The sequence below is a fragment of the Rhinopithecus roxellana genome, chromosome 20, assembly GCF_007565055.1.
Source record: "Rhinopithecus roxellana isolate Shanxi Qingling chromosome 20, ASM756505v1, whole genome shotgun sequence".
Lineage (NCBI taxonomy): Eukaryota > Metazoa > Chordata > Mammalia > Primates > Cercopithecidae > Rhinopithecus > Rhinopithecus roxellana.
In genome coordinates, this window is record NC_044568.1 from 24,433,612 (window position 1) to 24,451,114 (window position 17,503).

General features: G+C 59.5%; 3 protein-coding genes across 12 annotated transcripts; 2 read left to right on the top strand and 1 right to left on the bottom strand.

The window, feature by feature from the left end:
- Window positions 1-656: 656 nt before the first annotated feature.
- TRADD (TNFRSF1A associated via death domain) lies at window positions 657-6,731 on the bottom strand. Of its 4 annotated transcripts, none has more exons than XM_010355140.2 (5): window positions 6,275-6,731; window positions 2,979-3,137; window positions 1,850-2,127; window positions 1,581-1,767; window positions 657-1,445 (listed from the first exon to the last, which is right to left on the bottom strand). In XM_010355140.2, exons 2-5 carry the CDS (start codon window positions 3,127-3,129, stop codon window positions 1,135-1,137), a joined length of 927 nt encoding a protein of 308 aa, XP_010353442.1. In that variant the 5' UTR covers window positions 3,130-3,137; window positions 6,275-6,731; the 3' UTR covers window positions 657-1,134. The 4 variants fall into 4 exon arrangements, with proteins under 4 accessions (XP_010353442.1, XP_010353443.1, XP_030780543.1 ...); XM_010355141.2 differs by having other exon boundaries at window positions 1,850-2,675; window positions 6,275-6,342; XM_030924683.1 differs by lacking the exon at window positions 2,979-3,137 and having other exon boundaries at window positions 6,275-6,399.
- On the top strand, window positions 6,365-11,276 carry FBXL8 (F-box and leucine rich repeat protein 8). The gene is made up of 3 exons (XM_010355143.2): window positions 6,365-6,494; window positions 8,512-8,714; window positions 9,950-11,276. Exons 2-3 carry the CDS (start codon window positions 8,563-8,565, stop codon window positions 10,920-10,922), a joined length of 1,125 nt encoding a protein of 374 aa, XP_010353445.1. The 5' UTR covers window positions 6,365-6,494; window positions 8,512-8,562; the 3' UTR covers window positions 10,923-11,276.
- A 110-nt stretch (window positions 11,277-11,386) lies between these two features.
- Window positions 11,387-17,032, top strand: HSF4 (heat shock transcription factor 4). 7 transcript variants are annotated; one of them, XM_010355139.2, is made up of 13 exons: window positions 11,387-11,997; window positions 12,589-12,697; window positions 12,800-12,927; window positions 13,027-13,151; window positions 13,405-13,480; window positions 13,642-13,706; window positions 14,205-14,307; window positions 14,548-14,686; window positions 14,911-15,034; window positions 15,919-16,024; window positions 16,124-16,189; window positions 16,367-16,436; window positions 16,721-17,032. In XM_010355139.2, exons 1-13 carry the CDS (start codon window positions 11,875-11,877, stop codon window positions 16,873-16,875), a joined length of 1,389 nt encoding a protein of 462 aa, XP_010353441.1. In that variant the 5' UTR covers window positions 11,387-11,874; the 3' UTR covers window positions 16,876-17,032. The 7 variants fall into 7 exon arrangements, with proteins under 7 accessions (XP_010353441.1, XP_010353438.2, XP_030780533.1 ...); XM_010355136.2 differs by having other exon boundaries at window positions 14,562-14,686; window positions 14,807-15,034; XM_030924673.1 differs by having other exon boundaries at window positions 11,679-11,997; window positions 12,589-12,927.
- The last annotated feature ends 471 nt before the right edge of the window (window positions 17,033-17,503 follow it).

Below are 17,503 nucleotides of genomic sequence, written 5' to 3' on the forward strand. Positions count from 1 at the left end.
AACGTGCCATTACACTCCAGCCTGGGCAATAAGAGCGAAGCTCCATCTCAAAAAAAAGGCAAAAAAACAAAACAAAAAAACCTCCCAGTCTTAACTTCCGAAACCCTTCAAAGGCTTCTCACTGGCCTCATTGAAAACCCCACACCCTGTAAAATGGCTTATCAGATCCCCCCACACATGTGATCAGCCTCAGCTCCAGGTCTCAGCAAATCCACCAAACCACGGATCCAGACACTTTTAACTGTCCTTCAAACGTCCCTCTCTCTCATCTTCCTCAAGCTCTTGCCTAAGGCTGTCGGTGCCCCGAACATTGCCCTTCTCTTGATACCCCAACCCTATGCCTGCTCACACTCATCTCCAGGAAGCCTACCACCTGTCCCCTGTCCAGGTTAGGCTCCTTCCTCCATCCTTCACAAATTTTTTTTTTTTCGGGGGGCGGGGATAGGGTCTCACTCTGTCACCCAGGCTGGAGTGCAGTGGCTCAATCACATCTCACTGCAGCCTCAACCTTCCACACTCCAGGGATTCTCCCACCTCAGCCTCCTAAGTGGCTGGGACTACCCAGGCTGGTCTCAAACTCCTGAGCTCAAGCAATCCTCCCGCCTCTGCCTCCCAAATTGTTGGGATTAGAGGTGTAAGCCACTACTACTTGTATGTCTCACATCAAAACCCGTGTTATACTTTATTATCATTGCTTTACATTCGGGGTCCCACGCTGAGTGTGAGCTGGGGGCAGGCAGGATTGATTCGTGTTTTACTTCACTGCAGTATCTGCAGCACCCAGGATGAAGTCCAGGACACCAAAGGTCAAGGTGCTTCATGAGTGAAACTGTAAGGGCTGGTTGTAAGCTCCGCTTCTGGGTGGGAGAAGGTGAGGTTGATCTCCAAAGCAGGTCTCCACAGCCCCACACTCTATCAAAGTACCTGAGGCAGAATCCCCAATGGTGCACCCCCAGCAGGCTCAGTGGGTGCTGGTCTGGCTCCTGGGGAAGGCAATCAACTCTGCCCCAGCAGGTCCAGCAGATAGGCCAAATGGGGTTTCAGGGTCCCATGGATGGACAGGGGTTCAGCAATACCAGCAGAAGAAACCCTAGGACCATCCAGGTTCTCCCAAACGCTGGCTGCACCCCTGGTCTAGGCCAGGCCGCCGTTGGGATCGGTCAGGCCCAGCAAGTCCTCTGCCAGGCTGGTGAGCTCGTTCTCCTCAAGTGCCTCGACCAGGCGCTGCAGCGTGGCGCGGCGGCCCTCGGCCTGCACGAAGCGCCGCAGCAGTTGGAAGGCCTGCTCGTACAGTCCCTCGCGCTCGTACTCGTAGGCCAGCGAATCCAGCGCCGGGTCCCGCAGCGCCCGGCAGCCCCGCTGCAGCGAACGCCCCACCTTGCGCCATTTGAGGCCCACGGAGCGCGCGAACGTCTGTTGGTCCTGCAGGCTCAGCGGCCGGTTCACTGCGGAGGGAGTGGGAAGCCGGGTGAGGGCGGGGACCTCCAGCGCCGGTCCCACCCATCCCCACCCGGCAACGACCCCTGCCCCTCCCCAGACTCCAACCTCCTGGTGACCCTGCCTCTCCACCTGTGCCTCACCTACAGGCTGACCCTGGAACAGAAAAGTCTGGGCAGGTGGCGGCTTCACCTCCGACAGAGAGGGCACCGGGGGCTGCGAGGGGGCCGATGTGACCTCCCGGTCGCCACCCTGGGTCCCCGAGCCGCACTTCAGATTTCGCAGCGCATCCTCCAGCTCGGCCAGTTCTTCATCCCGGAGCCGGTCGGGCTAGGGGAAGGGAGCGTGCAGTCACGAGGGACTTAGCCGTGGATTCCCGCCCTACACCATCCTGACCCCAGCCCGGCCGCACCTGCTGGGCTAGGATACAACTCAAACAGCGCTCCTCGTCCTCCAGCAAAGCGTCCAGCCGCTCGGCGCCGGCGCGCAGCTCCAGTTGCAGCGCCACGGAACGCTGGGCGAGCGCGGCCGCCAGGCTCCTCTGCAGCGCGGCGCGCAGCGCCCCCTCGCGGTAGGCGCGGAGGAAGCGGCCGCAGGGCTGCCGCCCGCAGAATCGCAGCTGCACGATCAGCTGCGGGTCGCTGCGGTGGATCTTCAGCATCTGCAGCACTTCCGGGCTCCCGCCGCTCTCTGCGGAGGCGGGCAGTCAGGCGCCTGGCGGTCCCCAAGCTCGGTCGTTCTCCAAACGGCCGGAGGAGGGGTGAAGTCCGTGGTAAAGCCCCGCGTCCCATCCCCTGACCTAGGGTGCAGGTACCCCAGAGTACCCAGCTGGGAAGCAAAATTGGGATACAAACAGCAACAACCCAGAAAGAAGACCAGGACCTGTCACAGGGAGCACCCCAAGACAGAGTGGGTGCCACCTAGTCCCAGCTCCCACGCCCCAAATGAGGGTTGACAAAAGAGAGGGACTTCGAAGCACAGAAAAGGGGGCGTGTGCCCTGGGCAACCAAGCCGTCTGGGTAGGGGGCCAGCAGGGCAGAGGAGGGCGGGAGGTCTCAGGTCTTCAGCCTCCACCAAGCGTGGCTCCCACTGCTCAGGAAGAAGAGCGGCGGCTGTCGCCGCTCTGAGGCCATGAACAGATCCCCCAACCCGCTTCAGCCTCCTGTGGCCTCTGCCCTAAGATGGGAAAGGGGGGCCTGGAAGGGTAGGTACTGGGGAGGGGTCTTGAGCAAGGAGTGCTGCAGTAAGAGAGGAAAAGAGGAGAGAGATCCACAATTAGTAGAAAGGAGTGAGCCGGCTGGTGGAGGGGGGCGGGGATGGAGCAAGAGACGTTAGTGCACAAATAGGTAAATCATACACAGACGAGGACACACGTCTACCGTCAAGGTCATGCCACAAGCAGAGAAGAGAGTCTGCACAGCCAGGGGTCCTCCATCTTGCTCCTCCCACCCTAAATCTTCTTAAAGGTGGCTAAGCCCAGGCCCACCCACAAAATGCCCCAGGCCACCCCTTCCTCTCCATATGCCCACCCACCCACGCACCTGCCAAGGCAGCCTGCAGAGCCCTGTACACTGCCACCTTCTGCTGGGGGTGCGCGTAGGCATCCGACAGGACCACCTTGTCCAGCGAGGATTCCACAAACAGGTATGCGCTGCCCACCCACTCTTCGTGCCCATTTTGCCCAGCTGCCATCTCACCTCCTGGAGATGCAGACAGTCGGGTATCCAGCTCATCCCCCCTCCCTCTGCCCTGGAGACAACCGTCCAGCCCCACGTGGTTCAGCTGTCCCCACCACAGTAACCTCAAGTCCCACATGGTTCAGTTGTCCCCACCACTGGTTGGCATACTTGGGACAGGAGTTCACCATCTCACAGGAAGCCCCTTGAGCTCCTGGCTCTGTACTGAGTCCCGCCCACCCCAGGCTTGCAGTGAGGACTGTCCCTCCACTGCCTTCTCAGCGAAAGAGCCCAGGGTCACAGTGGAGGGGGAGCAGAGGCAGATCCTGCAATGGGGCTTCTCTGCCTCCTCCTCAGGCCTGTGTGTCTCTCTTACCAACATGGACAAGAGACATCTTCATGCTGGATGGTGCTTATGCCCCAAAGCCAACAAGACCCATATCGTCCTGGCCTTGCCTTCTGAGTAGACTTGAGCCCAGCATCTTTGGAGGACCTCAGCCTAAGACTAAACCTCCTGTCTTCACTTCGAAGGACACCTGTAGTTTGAATCTACCCAGATTCCCTCCCGAAAGCCTGACTTACCTTAGGGACTTCCCTCCTCCCTCTTCTCAATCCATGTGCCTGTGTCCCACTCCCTAGTTCCAGGTTGGGCTTGTGCACCAGACCTGGCTAATCTGCACATTCCATTCACATTTCTGCAGTGATTAGTTCAGGGCAGGCTGTAGGACTCAAGTTGGACCCATGAGAATCAACCCTGCAATTCTGGTTGAGCCAATAGGAAAGAGGCACTACTTTCCCTTCCCTTGGGGCTGAACTGGAAGGAAGAGGTAGCTCTCCTCTAATACTGCTTGGGAAGAGTCTGGCTGGGAATGAAGCTGACACAGAAAGAAATAGTCAAGAGATGGAGCAGTGCACTCCCAACCATACTACGCCCCTGGATCCAGCTGTTCCTGAAGCCACTGCACCCTGGACTTTTCAGTTATGTGAGCTAAATAATTCTTTTTTGTTATAAAGCCCTTGGAGTTCGGCTCTGGTCATTCCCAACACAAATTGTTCTATTCCTTCCCTGTCCAGAAAAAGCCAGGGCCCCTTGGTGCTAGCATAGTATCTCCTTCCTCCATCTTCTGACAAAAACCTAGCCCTGGACCAGCCGAGGCAAAATTCCCAGCCAGGGAACCACTGCACTGACCCACAGTTCAGTGGTCTCCCAGTTACTACCCCATGAGACAGCAAGCAAGAAACTGCCCTCCCTCTTTCTCCCCACCTTACCCTTTTCCTAGAATCATGGGATCAAGGCCCTGCCCCATCAGTCACACTCCTGCACTCTCCAGTCATCAGGGTTTATATATGGTGGGCTAGGAGGAGTGTTGAGTGTTAGCTATGGGGCAGGACAGATGGGGTGGCCCCAGCTGCCATCTGTTTACATGAGGAACAGGAAGCTATCCCCCTGGCCTCGCAAAGTGCTGGAATTACAGGAGTAAGCCACTACTCTCGACCTTTGTTTTTTAAATTTTCTTGTTTTTGAGACAGGGTCTTGCTCTGTCACCCAGGCTGGAGTGCAGTGGCACTATCACGGCTCACTGCAGCCTTGACCTTCCTGGCTCAAGCAATCCTCTCACCTCAGCCTTTCAAGTAGCTAGGACTTTAGGCATGCGCCACCAAGCCTGGCTAGTTTTTGTATTTTTAGTAGAGATGGAGTTTCACCATGTTGCCCAGGCTGGTCTCAAACTCCTGGGCTCAAGCGATCTGCCCACCTCAGCCTCCCAAAGTGCTGGGATTACAGGTGTGAGGCACCACACCTGGCCTCCTAATCTTTTCATAGAAAACATTAATACTGTGTGCTTACGCCAAACCACAGTCTGGATAGTAACAGGAAATTTGCATTTTGTTTATCTCTGGGCAGGATGGAGGGAGGTAGGTGGGGGTGGGGAAGGATTGTGGGTGATTTTTATTTTCCTTGTATTTAGCAATATTTTCTGCTTTATGTGAAGTAGACACATTTTCTTTGTATTAAAAGAGCAAAATAAATTTGTTTTCTTTAAAAGCAAACCAAGAAAAAATGAGAAACTCTGCAGGTGACAAGTGGGTCCATGATAGGGAGCCAGCCATGGAGGTGAGATAAGGGGGAGTCCTAGGAAAGTGGCCTGGGGAGTAGGAGAGAGTTCCCTCTTTCCTCTTTCACCTCTTCCTAGCCCCTTGACTTGGGAGTGCTGACCCGATGGTTGTGGTCCCACCCCAAGGGGTGGAAGTGGGGACCAAACGGGACCAGTGTCTGCCCATCAGGTCTGCAGGGGAGTGGGGGGAGGCGGGGAGTACTGGGAACCTGGAGACTGGGGATGCTTCCTCACACCCACTAGTACCAGACCGATGGGGGAGGTAAGCCAGGCTGGAGGTCGAGTTAACAGGGTAAAGAGGCCAGGGCCCTAGTTTCGCATCCGCCGATTGGCAGCTCTTCTAACGTGTTCTTTCACAGAAGCCCCTCCTTGGGAAGCCCCGCGCCCCACCCACCCGGAGTCGTCCCTTTTTGGGCCAGGCTGAGGCTTCCAGCCTGGGTCCTGAGAACGTTTGGTGGCCAGAGACTGTGGGGCACTTGGGTACCGACCTAACAACGTCTGCCCCTATTTCCAGGGGCGAGCCATGCACGGTGCCCCTTGAACACTTAACAGTCCCGGGGCAGCCCCACCTCTGGCTGGGTGGACAGGGACAGCCTGTGGGCGTGGCCCAGAAATGAAAGCCTGTGACTCCTTGCGACCCACAGGGCACACCCCCTACTCAGCTACGCAGCTCCCGAGCGCTGGAGGGGAGCTTCCCAGGCTCCCACTAGCCCACCCTCAAGCTGGGGTTTCGCACGTGCGATCGCCTGGGGTGGACAGGGGGGTCTCCGCTCAAGGAGGTGTTCAGAACCACCCCTCCTCCCCCACCCTCTCTCCTGCAGGGCCCTACTGCCCCTCGAAAGCGCTGGCAGGGACGAGGAGCCTGCGGGGGCCAAATTCAGTACCGCCCCCCGCCTCCCACGGGAACAGCCCAATAGGCCGCCACCACCAGCTGGCTGGAGCAGCCGCCGGTGACATCTGCGCCGCGCCCACGCTTCGGAGCCAAGATCCACCTCCGCTCCCGCCCGCACCGTGCAGCCCACCCACCCACCCACCCGCTGCACTAACCTGGCCGCCTCGGCTGGGCCTGGGTTCCCACGCCCGCCAGGCTCCGCTCTACTCGCGCCGCTTCCGGGTGTGCGCGGAGGCGCTGGGGCGGTGCCCTAGCCCGAGCCTCCCAGTCCGCCCGCGCGTCCTACTCGGCGGGCTCCCGGTGGCCGCTTCCCGCCCGCTGCCCTCTGCTGCCAGTCCCCTGTCCCGGGCAAAGCCCATCTGGTCAGCTGAGCAGGTAAGACACCAGCGCCCAAGGTTAGACGGCAGGAAGACCGGGACTTTGGGGGTTTGCGATTCTTACGAGGCCGGGGGCTCGAAAGAGCGAGAGCTGCCAGATTTCGGTAGATCAAGGGAGCGCCCCCTGGAGACCAGATTTTCCGGTGCCCCTGGGGATCCCAAGATCGCTGCTACCAGTGGGCACTCAAAACGGGGTGCCCGGTACAAGCCCGGCCGAGCGTATCTGAAGCCCCAGGAAACACGTGGCACAAATTCCGGGAAAAACTGTTAGCCCGGAAGATGTGGGAACATTAACTGAAGAGTAGTGTGAAGCCTTGTGTACGCAAACCTTCAGGAACCTTAAAACAAGATTGGCGGCCGGGCGCAGTGGCTCACGCCTGTAATCCCAGCACTTTGAGAGGCCGAGGCAGGTGGATCACCTGAGATCAGGAGTTCAAGACCAGCCTGGCCAATATGGTGAAACCCCATCTCTACTAAAAATACAAATATTGGCCGGGCGCGGTGGCTCCAGCCTGTAATCCCAGCACTTTGGGAGGCCGAGACGGGCGGATCATGAAGTCAGGAGATCGAGACCATCCTGGCTAATACGGTGAAACCCCGTCTCTACTGAAAATACAAAAAACTAGCCGGGCGAGGTGGCGGGCGCCTGTAGTCCCAGCTACTCGGGAGGCTGAGGCAGGAGAATGGCGTAAACCCGGGGGGCGGAGCTTGCAGTGAGCTGAGATCTGGCCACCTGCACTCCAGCCCGGGCGACAGAGCGAGACTCCGTCTCAAAAAAAAAAAAAAAAAAAAAAAAAAAAAAAAAAAAAAAAAAATATTAGCAGGACGTGGTGGCGCGCGCCTGTAGTCCCAGCTACTCGCGAGGCCGCGGCAGAAGAATCTCTTGAACCCGCGAGGCGGAGGCTGCAGTGAGCCAAGATCTCGCCACTGCACTCCAGCCTGGGCGACATAGCTAGATTCCGTCTCAAAACAAAACAAAACAAAAAGAAAAAACAAACAAACAAGATTAGCAACTTCAAAGAGGACGCACACTTTCCAATAACCCATCCCCCTCTAAAGGCTGCTCTCCAGGGTGGGTCTGCGGAGTTTCAGCCAAACCCAAATTGCCCAGCGGGAGCCAGGGCTGCTCAGGGGTCGGCATTTGAAAATTGAGCCCCTCAGGCACCAGAACCGTCAGGTCCCAGAGCCCCAAGTTTTTTTTCATCCTGTGGGGCTGTCTTAGGAAGCAACCAGGACATCTCCCCCGCTAGGCGGAGGTGGGGAAGGAGGCGGGGAAAGAGCCTCCCCTCCGGGGGCGGATCCAGCTTTGCCCCGCCCACGCCTCGCTTCCTGATTGGCTCATGGTCCCTGACAAGGAAAAGTCTACATTAACGCTCCCGCCTTATTAACCCTGTAGTCACTTTCTACTAACCGGCGGGGTTAAGAAGGGGTTTCTCAGGCCGGGCGCCGTGGCTCATCCCCGTTATCCCACCACTTTGGGAGGCCGAGGCGGGCCGTTCGCTTGATCGAGGCGGGCCAAGAGTTCGAGGTCAGTCTGGGCAACAAAGCGAGACCTCGTATCTGCAACAAAATTACAAAAATTAGCCAGGCGTGGCTGTAGTCCCAGCTACTCGGGAGGCTGAGGTGGGAGGATTGCTTGAGCCCGGGATACAGAGGGTGCAGTGAGTTGTGATTGCGCCACTGCACTCCAGGCTGGGTAAAGTGGGAGACACTGTCTCAAAAAAAAAAAAAAAAAAAAAGGTTGGGGGGTGAGTTCTCAATGTGGAACCTGTGGAGTCACCGGGGACTTGTTGAAATGCAGATTCCTGGGCCTTACCCTTTCCGGAGAGCCTGATTTAGTAGGTGAGGCTGTGAAATCTGCTTTGTGAACAAGTGTTCACAAAGCAGTTATCTGATGCCCCACGCTGTCTGAGAGGCCCTCAGTTACTCAGGCCACAAGCATTTGTACACCTAAGATGGGTCTTCCCGCAACACTTTGCGCCTTCCTGAGCCCAGAGACGTCCCTCTCTCTCCAGGCCGGAGCTGTTGGGAGTGGCGGATCCTCCCACCCCAGCCGGATCCGGGCCATGGCCGAGACTGGAGAGGGACTGCCAGAGGAGGTGCTGGCACTCATCTTCCGCCACCTGCCCCTGAGAGACCGTGCTGCCGCCGCCAGGGTCTGCAGGGCCTGGGCCGCCGCTGCTACCTGCAGCACCGTGTGGCACGACACAAAAATCAGGTGAGCCTGCTCCTCCACACTCCCCTCTCCATGGCCCACTCACCTTCTCTGTGGAGTCGTGGGCTAGGTAGAGATTCAAGTTGACTCCCCCATATTAAAAAATAATTGCGGCCGGGCGCGGTGGCTCAAGCCTGTAATCCCAGCATTTTGGGAGGCCGAGATGGGCGGATCACGAGGTCAGGAGATTGAGACCATCCTGGCTAACCCGGTGAAACCCCGTCTCTACTAAAAAAAAAACACAAAAAACTAGCCGGGCGAGGTGGCGGGCGCCTGTAGTCCCAGCTACTCGGGAGGCTGAGGCAGGAGAATGGCGTAAACCCGGGAGGCGGAGCTTACAGTGAGCTGAGATCCGGCCACTGCACTCCAGCCTGGGCGACAGAGCGAGACTCCGTCTCAAAACAAACAAACAAACAAACAAACAAACCAAATAATTGCTGGCAGGGTGCGGTGGCTTATGCCCGTAATCCCAGCACTTTGGGAGGCCGAGGCGGGTGGATCACCTGAGGTCAGGAGTTTGAGACCACCCTGGCCAACATGCTGAAATCCCGTCTCTACTAAAATACAAAAACTAGCCGGGTGTGGTGGCGGGCGCCTGTAATCCCAGCTACTTTGGAGGCTGAGGCACGAGAATCGCTTGAACCCGGGGGGCGGAGGTTGCAGTGAGCCAAGATCCCGCCACTGCACTCCAGCTTGGCGACAGAGTGAGACTTTATCTCAAAATAATAATAATAGTAATAATAATAATTGCTGACATGTATTGACTACCTAATATATACCAACCATTGTTTTTAAGTGCCTTACATATATTAACTGATTTAATCTTTACTGAAAACCTGTGTGGTAAATAGGTATTATCATTACCTCCATTGCCCAGATAGGAAGCCGAGGCAGACAGACTTAATCACTTCCCACAGGTCACTCAGCTAGGGAATGGCAGGGGCTGAATTCGAACCACGCCAAGACTTCTTAGAAACAGCTGAGAAAGTCCAGTTCCTAAAATATCATTGGCTCTCCATGTCCAGGTTTCATCCTGTGGCAGACGCCACTGAAATCTTCTAAAAGGATAGGATGTGAGTTCCCTCCTTTGGGGCAACAGTGGTGGTCTGGACAGAGACGTGGGGAGGGAGGCAGGAAATGGGATGGCAGCTGGAATCCCAGCTAAAGGGGTGGATAGAGGGTTCTTCCCTGGTCGCGGGGACTCAGCCGAGGCCTTTTCTGCATGGCTCTAACTCAAGTTGCGAATGTGAGCTGGAAGGCATGCTGCCACCTTATCTGTCCGCCTGCCTGGACCACGTTCACAACCTACGGCTGGAATTTGAGCCATCGAGGGAGGCGAGCCGCCGGGCGGCCATCGAGCTGCTGATGGTTCTGGCGGGCCGTGCCCTGGGGCTGCGAGGCCTGTGCCTAGAATGCCGCGGAGAAAAGCCGCTCTTCGACGCGGGCCGCGACGTCCTGGAGGCTGTGCACGCTGTGTGCGGGGCGGCCCGCGAGCTACGCCACCTCGACCTGCGGCGCTTGCCCTTTACACTGGACGACGCGCTAGTGCTGCAGGCGGCGCGCGGCTGTCCCGAGCTCCACAGCCTTTTTCTGGACAACAGTACCCTAGTGGGCAGCGTGGGTCCCGGCTCAGTGCTCGAGCTACTGGAGGCCTGCCCGCGCCTGCGCGCTCTCGGCCTGCACCTGGCCAGTTTGTCGCACGCCATCCTCGAAGAGCTGGCGGCGCCAGACCGCGCGCCTTTCGCGCTCCTGGCTCTGCGGTGCGCGTGCCCCGAGGATGCACGCGCGTCCCCGCTGTCCAACGAAGCCTGGGCAGCGTTGCACCGCCGCCACCCTGGGCTGGCAGTGGAGCTAGAGCTGGAGCCCGCGCTGCCCTTTGAGAGCGTGACGCGCGTCCTGCAGCCAGCGATCCCCGTGGCTGCTCTGCGCCTCAACCTCTCAGGCGACACCGTAGGCCCAGTGCGCTTCGCAGCGCACCACTACGCCTCAACCCTGTGCGTGCTCGAGGTGCGCGCAGCCGCTTCAGCCGAGCTGAACGCCGCGCTGAAGGAGCTGGCGGCGCGCTGCGCGGCCCTGCGCGAGGTGCATTGCTTCTGCGTGGTGAGCCACTCGGTGCTGGACGCCTTCCGCGCGCACTGTCCGCGCCTGCGCACCTATACCCTCAAGCTCACGCGCGAGCCGCATCCCTGGCGGCCCACGCTCGTGGCGTGATTGGGAGACTTCTCTTCCCCGTCCCCGCAGACGTAAGCGCTCCAAGATGGGACGGATGTGCCCAGGCGCGCCCCGACTGCTAGAGCCTTCTTTCGGGATTGTTGCCACCCCGGGTCTTTACGGAGTTAGGAACTGTGATGGCATCGGGACCAGTCCTGGGCGTTCTCAGACCACTCTCTGCTATCACCCCCTGCAGACGCCCCACCCGCTCGGTCCTGGACACACTGCCCCCCTCTCTTGCCTCCACCCCTCTGCGGACTCTGCATCTCTGCGGCCCTGGCGAGGGGAGAGGGAGGGCACGGGCGCGGGCCGGGCTTCAGGGGTGAGTGTGAAATAAACAAATCCTGCAGTGTTTCTGAGAGTCCTATTAAAGGCGGGGTCGGATCTGAAAGGGAAGGGCAGGGAACGCACGGGGCACCGGAGGAGCCATCCGGGCAGAGGTGGGGTTTCCTCAGGGTCCTCTGGACTGACACAGCTGCGGGGGGTCAGAGGCGGGACACTCGCACCCTTGGAATGACTACGTCCAAGGGCTTGGGCGGGAGCCCCACCTTCCTATCTGCTTGCCCTGCCTGGGGCTTCACTGTGCCTCTGGCCATTACCTTCCAGCACTTGCCCAGCCCACACCAGGTCGCGCACCGGCGATTTCTCCCGTAGAACAGAGAAGGAAATAGAGGGACTGAAAAGGGTGGGACTCGAACCCAAGTCTCCCACTCGCCCCACCCCACCCCCCCACTCCACTCCACTCCACACATCCCATCCAGACAGCCTTTTCTGCCTGCTGGTGCCTCGGCCGCTGTCCCAGCCCCGCCCCGCGGGCTCGCACGTGGCCCCCGCCTGACCCGGCGCCCCGGGGCGGAGTGGGGCGGAGCGGGCGGCAAACGCAGCACTTTCCGCGGCTTTGACGAGCCCGCAGCGGCCGGGCCCGAGCGCTGAGCCGGGCCGAGACTGCACCATGCAGGAAGCGCCAGCCGCGCTGCCCACGGAGCCAGGCCCCAGCCCCGTGCCTGCCTTCCTCGGCAAGCTATGGGCGCTGGTGGGGGACCCAGGCACAGACCACCTGATTCGCTGGAGCCCGGTGAGGGCCGGGGCCCCTCGATTCCCCCAGTGGTCCCGGGGTCCCTCCACGCCAGTGAACCCCCATGCCCGCCCAACCCCCGCCTGAGACTGGCCGTGGATCCCCAGATTCAGCCATTCAGGGAAGTACACCGTGGAGGGGGCGTGCGAGACGGGGGTTTCCTCTGCGGCCGAAGAAGGGTTAGGAGCCTGCCTTCTGGAGACCTAGAGCCCGAGGGACCTTCGAGGCCATTTAGTTTCCACCCATCCGACAGATGGGAAAACAGTGGCCAGGAAATGGGAAGGGCTGGTCTAGTTCAGGGCACACTGCGGGGCTGGGGCCTGTCCATGGCTGGAACCCCGTCAGCCTCTCCTTTCTGAGAACCGAGCATGGAGTCAGGGTCTGGCTCGGGGTAGGAACTCACTGTGGTCGCTCCAGGCTAGGCCTCGGAGCCCGTTCTGGCCTGGCCTCGACCCATGTCCCTGTAAGCGGTAGGCCTGGACCCCAGAGTGAGTGTGTGTGCGCACGCCGGAGCGCAGGACTGGCCGTGGGCGGGCACCGCTCACCCTCCTGGTCTCCGCCCGCACGGTGGGCGGGCGGCGTTCTTGGTAGAGCGGGACCAGTTTCCTCGTAAGCGACCAGAGCCGCTTCGCCAAGGAAGTGCTGCCCCAGTATTTCAAGCATAGCAACATGGCGAGCTTCGTGCGCCAACTCAACATGTGTGAGTCCCTACGGCCGGGCGGGGAGCGGGGATGGGGGATTCGGTGCCGGGGATGGGGCGACCCACGCCCCCACGCCCCACTCCCCACTCCCCACTCCCCAGACGGTTTTCGGAAGGTGGTGAGCATCGAGCAGGGCGGCCTGCTTAGGCCGGAGCGCGACCACGTCGAGTTCCAGCACCCGAGCTTCGTGCGCGGCCGCGAGCAGCTACTGGAGCGCGTGCGGCGCAAGGTGGGGGCGGCCTGTGGGAATGAGCAAAGCGGAGGAGGGGTGCTGGGACTGCCGGCCTTGCTCCTGCGACCCAGTCCAGACGGTGCCTCCCGCCCGCAGGTGCCTGCGCTGCGCGGCGACGACGGCCGCTGGCGCCCGGAGGACCTGGGTCGACTACTGGGCGAGGTGCAGGCTTTGCGGGGAGTGCAGGAGAGCACCGAGGCGCGGCTGCGGGAGCTCAGGCAGTGCGGAGGCGGGGGCGGGGGGGAAGAGGGGATGGGGGTGGAGGGTTCGGGATGAGACCATAATTGGCCGGCAGGCGGTTCTGGGCAGCCCCTTCCTCTCTCCGGCCTTGGCGCTTCCATCCAGACTTACGGGCGATCTCTAGGATGGCCAATCATCGGGGTGGTCTCCTGGGTCCCCGGCCTCGCCATTCTGTGGGGGGTGGTGACTGGTCGAACCCTCAGATGCCTCAGCACCCTCCCACCCCTTCCTCAGGCAGAACGAGATCTTGTGGAGGGAGGTGGTGACACTTCGGCAGAGCCACGGTCAGCAGCACCGGGTCATTGGCAAGGTGTTCCTCTCCCCCATGCCTCACTTCTCCCTCCCACTCCTCGACACCCCATTCCACCGCCCAGTCCCCGGGCGCCCCTGTTAAACCTCCTTCCCTCACCTGGAAGTGCGGGGGTGGGAGGGGTGTCCAAAGTATGAATTAACCTTTTGCTTTCTCTTCAGCTGATCCAGTGTCTCTTTGGGCCACTTCAGGCGGGGCCGAGCAATGCAGGAGGCAAGAGAAAGCTGTGAGTGAGAAAGCCAAGAAGGCCCACACCCACTTCCAAGACCCCCCAGAAGTCCCCTTGCAAGGACCCCTTCTCCTCCAGAAACTCCTTCATCAGGAATCCTCATTCCTCCCCCTGCACTACAGGCTTCCTCACCCCATCTAGGATCCACTTCCCCCAAACTCTGCCACCTGGCACCCCCACTCCCAGATCTTTCCATTCCAGGACCTTATTCCCAAATTCCTGCCCCAGCAGCCCCTTGCCCCTCCCCCCAAGGCTTCCCAGCAGCTGAGGGCCTGGGGCTCAAACCAGGTTCCCTCCCTCTCCTCTCTGCCCGAAAAGGGCCCCCATCTCTGGGGGGAGCCCCTTCCACCTCCAGCATGTGACTGACACCCTGGCAACAGGCCTCAGCTCTGCTGACTTGGCTGCTGGGGCCTGAGGGAGGGAGGGAAGTGCAGGCTGAGAGGCATGGGGGTTGACCCTGCCCCAGGCCTGCCTGTGCCCTGGTCGACCACACAGGTCCCTGATGCTGGATGAGGGGAGCTCATGCCCAACACCTGCCAAGTTCAACACCTGTCCTCTACCTGGTGCCCTTCTGCAGGACCCCTACTTCATCCAGTCGGTAGGTTTGTCTTCTTCCCCCTTCCCAAGGGCATGGCTGGGCTTATGGAGAGCCTGTTCCTTCTCCCCATCCCCTAAAAGGAAGAGAAGATGGAAGCCAGCCTTCCCCCGCCCACCAGACCCAGGCCCTCCAGCATGGACTGAGCCTCTTCCCTCAAACCTTCTCCCTTAGACCTGGCCCAGGTGGGTGTTGGTGGGGTTCTGGCTCTCCCTGTACCTACAGGCCAAGGGCTGGGCCTAGCCTTCTACTTACAGCCCCTCCCAGAGACGACTTTGGGCCTCAGCCCTCACAGGGCCAGGGGCCCCATCATCTCTGACATCCCAGAAGACTCTCCATCCCCTGAGAGGATCAGGCTTTCTCCCTCCAGTGATGGCAGGAGGTAAGGGGGACAGGGCTGCCCCTGGGGGGCCTGTGAGGGAGAGCCTGGCAGCCCAGATGGCTGTGGGGGTAGAGGGAGAAATCAGTGCCAGGGTCTGGTTGAAGCTTTTCTCTGGTGCAGGGAGAAGGGCCTGGCACTGCTCAAAGAAGAGCCGGCCAGTCCAGGGGGGGATGGCGAGGCCGGGCTGGCCCTGGCCCCAAACGAGTGTGACTTCTGCGTGACAGCCCCCCCACCGCTGCCTGTGGCTGTGGTGCAGGCCATCCTGGAAGGGAAAGGGAGCTTCAGCCCCGAGGGGCCCAGGAATGCCCAACAGCCTGAACCAGGGGATCCCAGGGAGATACCTGACAGGTGAGCAGAGCCCCAGCTGGACCATGAGCCCTGTGATAGAACAGCTCTTACCAGCCCACAAAGCTTCCTAGCCCTTTGGCTCCATGATACTCACCTGATTTCTTGGCCCCAGCCTCAGAGTCCTGTGGAAAGCAGAGCCTCCCAGTCAGGGCACTCAGCATCTGTGGAAGGGCTTAGGAACCTATATATTAAATGAGTTCCCTGGGGTGATTGTAAAGTACACAATAGTTTAAGAAGCATTGGTGGCTATGATTATGGCTCATGCCTGTAATCCTGGCACTTTGGGAGGCTGAGGTGGACAGATCACTTGAGGTCAGGAGTTCAACACCAGCCTGGCCAACATGGTGAGACCCCCCTCCACCTCTGCTAAAAATACAAAAATTAGCTGGGCGTAGTGGCGTTTCCCTGTAGTCCCAGCTACTCAGGAGGCTGAGGCAGGAGAGTCGCTTGAACTTGGGAGGTGAAGGCTGCAGTGAGCCCAGATGGTGCCACTGCACTCCAGCCTGTGTGACATAGTGAAACTCTGTCTCAAAAAAAAAAAAAAAAAAAAAAGAAAAGAAAAGAAAGAGAAAGAAGAAAGAGCGAGACAGAAAAGAAAAGAAGCATTGATATTGACATTTACATAGGGAGGGGAGGGGTCCCAAAGCCCCAGCTCCACCACCCAAACTTCAGGTCCCAGGTAGGAAGCAGAGGCACTTTCTCTGTGCCCCTTTATGGCAGGGGTGGGGAAGTTGGGGGTAGAAAAAGGATGGAGGCCCTCTCCTATCATTTTCTAAATGTTGGGGGATTTAAATCTTGATGCATCTGGGTTCCTTGGGAACTTAATGGAGGGTGTACACTGCAGGCCAAAAGCAGTTCTCTCAAAAGCAGTTCTCTCTGCACAGGGGGCCTCTGGGCCTGGAGAGCGGAGACAGGAGCCCAGAGAGTCTGCTGCCTCCGATGCTGCTTCAGCCCCCTCAAGAAAGTGTGGAGTCTGCAGGGCCTCTAGATGTGAGTACCCCTTCTGCTGAAACAGGGGCATGAGACCTGGTGGGCTCTAGCTCTCTGTGGAGCCTGGAGAGGGCACCACTGACCCAGAGCTCTCCTCAGGTGCTGGGCCCCAGTCTCCAAGGGCAAGAATGGACCCTGATGGACTTGGACATGGAGCTGTCCTTGGTAAGAAATGGGTCCAGGAGGGCAGAGGCCAGGGGTGGCTGAGCCAAGCCCTCTGGTCCGTAGCTGTTCTCTGTGAGCCAGAGCCCTGTCTCTAGGAGAATTGCCGCAGTGATTTCCCAGCTGTCCCCCTCAGCTGCTAGGTCCCCTCCCCAGCTGCTCCCTGCGGTTCTCACGCAGATGCAGCCCTTGGTTCCAGAGCGGGGTGAGCCTGAGCTGGCGGTCAAGGGGTTAAATTCTCCAAGCCCAGGTAATGGTTGTGATGACTCATACCTGGGAGGACGCCGTAATTGGGCTGAGCTACCTTGATTGAGTGAGGGGGCAATCTGCAATTTGCAAGGAAATCCTGAGTTCAGGCTGCCCTGCAGAGCGCGTTCCTTGAGCCACCCGTGCCCTCACCATTGGGCGAGAGTGGGGAGGTTAAGAATGGATGCTTCATTCTAACTGAGCAGAAGGCAGGCAGGCAGGGCTCTCCTTCCCTGAAGAAAGGAGGCGGAACCTTTCCCCTGGTGAGCACAGCCCCACTTCTCCTAGGGAAGGACCCCACGCTCGGGGCCCCACTCCTGCTGGATGTCCAGGCAGCCTTGGGAGGCCCACCCCTGGGCCTGCCTGGGGCTTTAACCATTTACAGCACTCCTGAGAGCCGGACCGCCTCCTACTTGGGCTCTGAAGCCAGTCCCTCCCCCTGAGACCCCGCGCCTCTGAAGGGGCTTGGAACCAGTCCGCGGCTGCACATCCTTCTTGGCTTCCTGGCGCCCCCTGGCGGGAGTGAGCGAAGTCCCTACTATTCAACGGCCTCTCTCCACTACCCCGATGAACCCTGCACATAAACACCATTTTTTTTTTCTGTTTCGGGTCTCTTTTCTCTATCGAGCAGGCAGCACAGGAGTTGTGGGTGGGGGGTGATTTTGCACTGTAGAAGCGTCCAGATACTAGGTCTTGAATAGAGGAACCCCAGGAGGGTGGAGGTGCTTGGGGTCCGGTGTCTAGCTCCCTTGCTTAGGCCCGGATCCAGAGCTGGCGCGGCACCGCTGCAATCTTTGGGAAGCGGGGGCTTCTGAGTCGCACTCAGCTCTGCAATGCATGCATTCTGTGATCCTGGGTGAGTTGGTACCCTTCTCTGAACTTCCTCTGTGACAGGCAGAGAAGAGGGGTCGATGACAAGATAGATGGAAAGCACCTGGAAATTGGCAGGCCCTGAGTGGGCACTGGATGTGTGGGGCCTTGGGCAGAACTGCCCCCTCCCGGCCTCATCTCCTGGTGCGCCCCGGGTGGGGAGGGAAAGCTGACTACGTGCACGTTCCCAGCCAGCGCGCG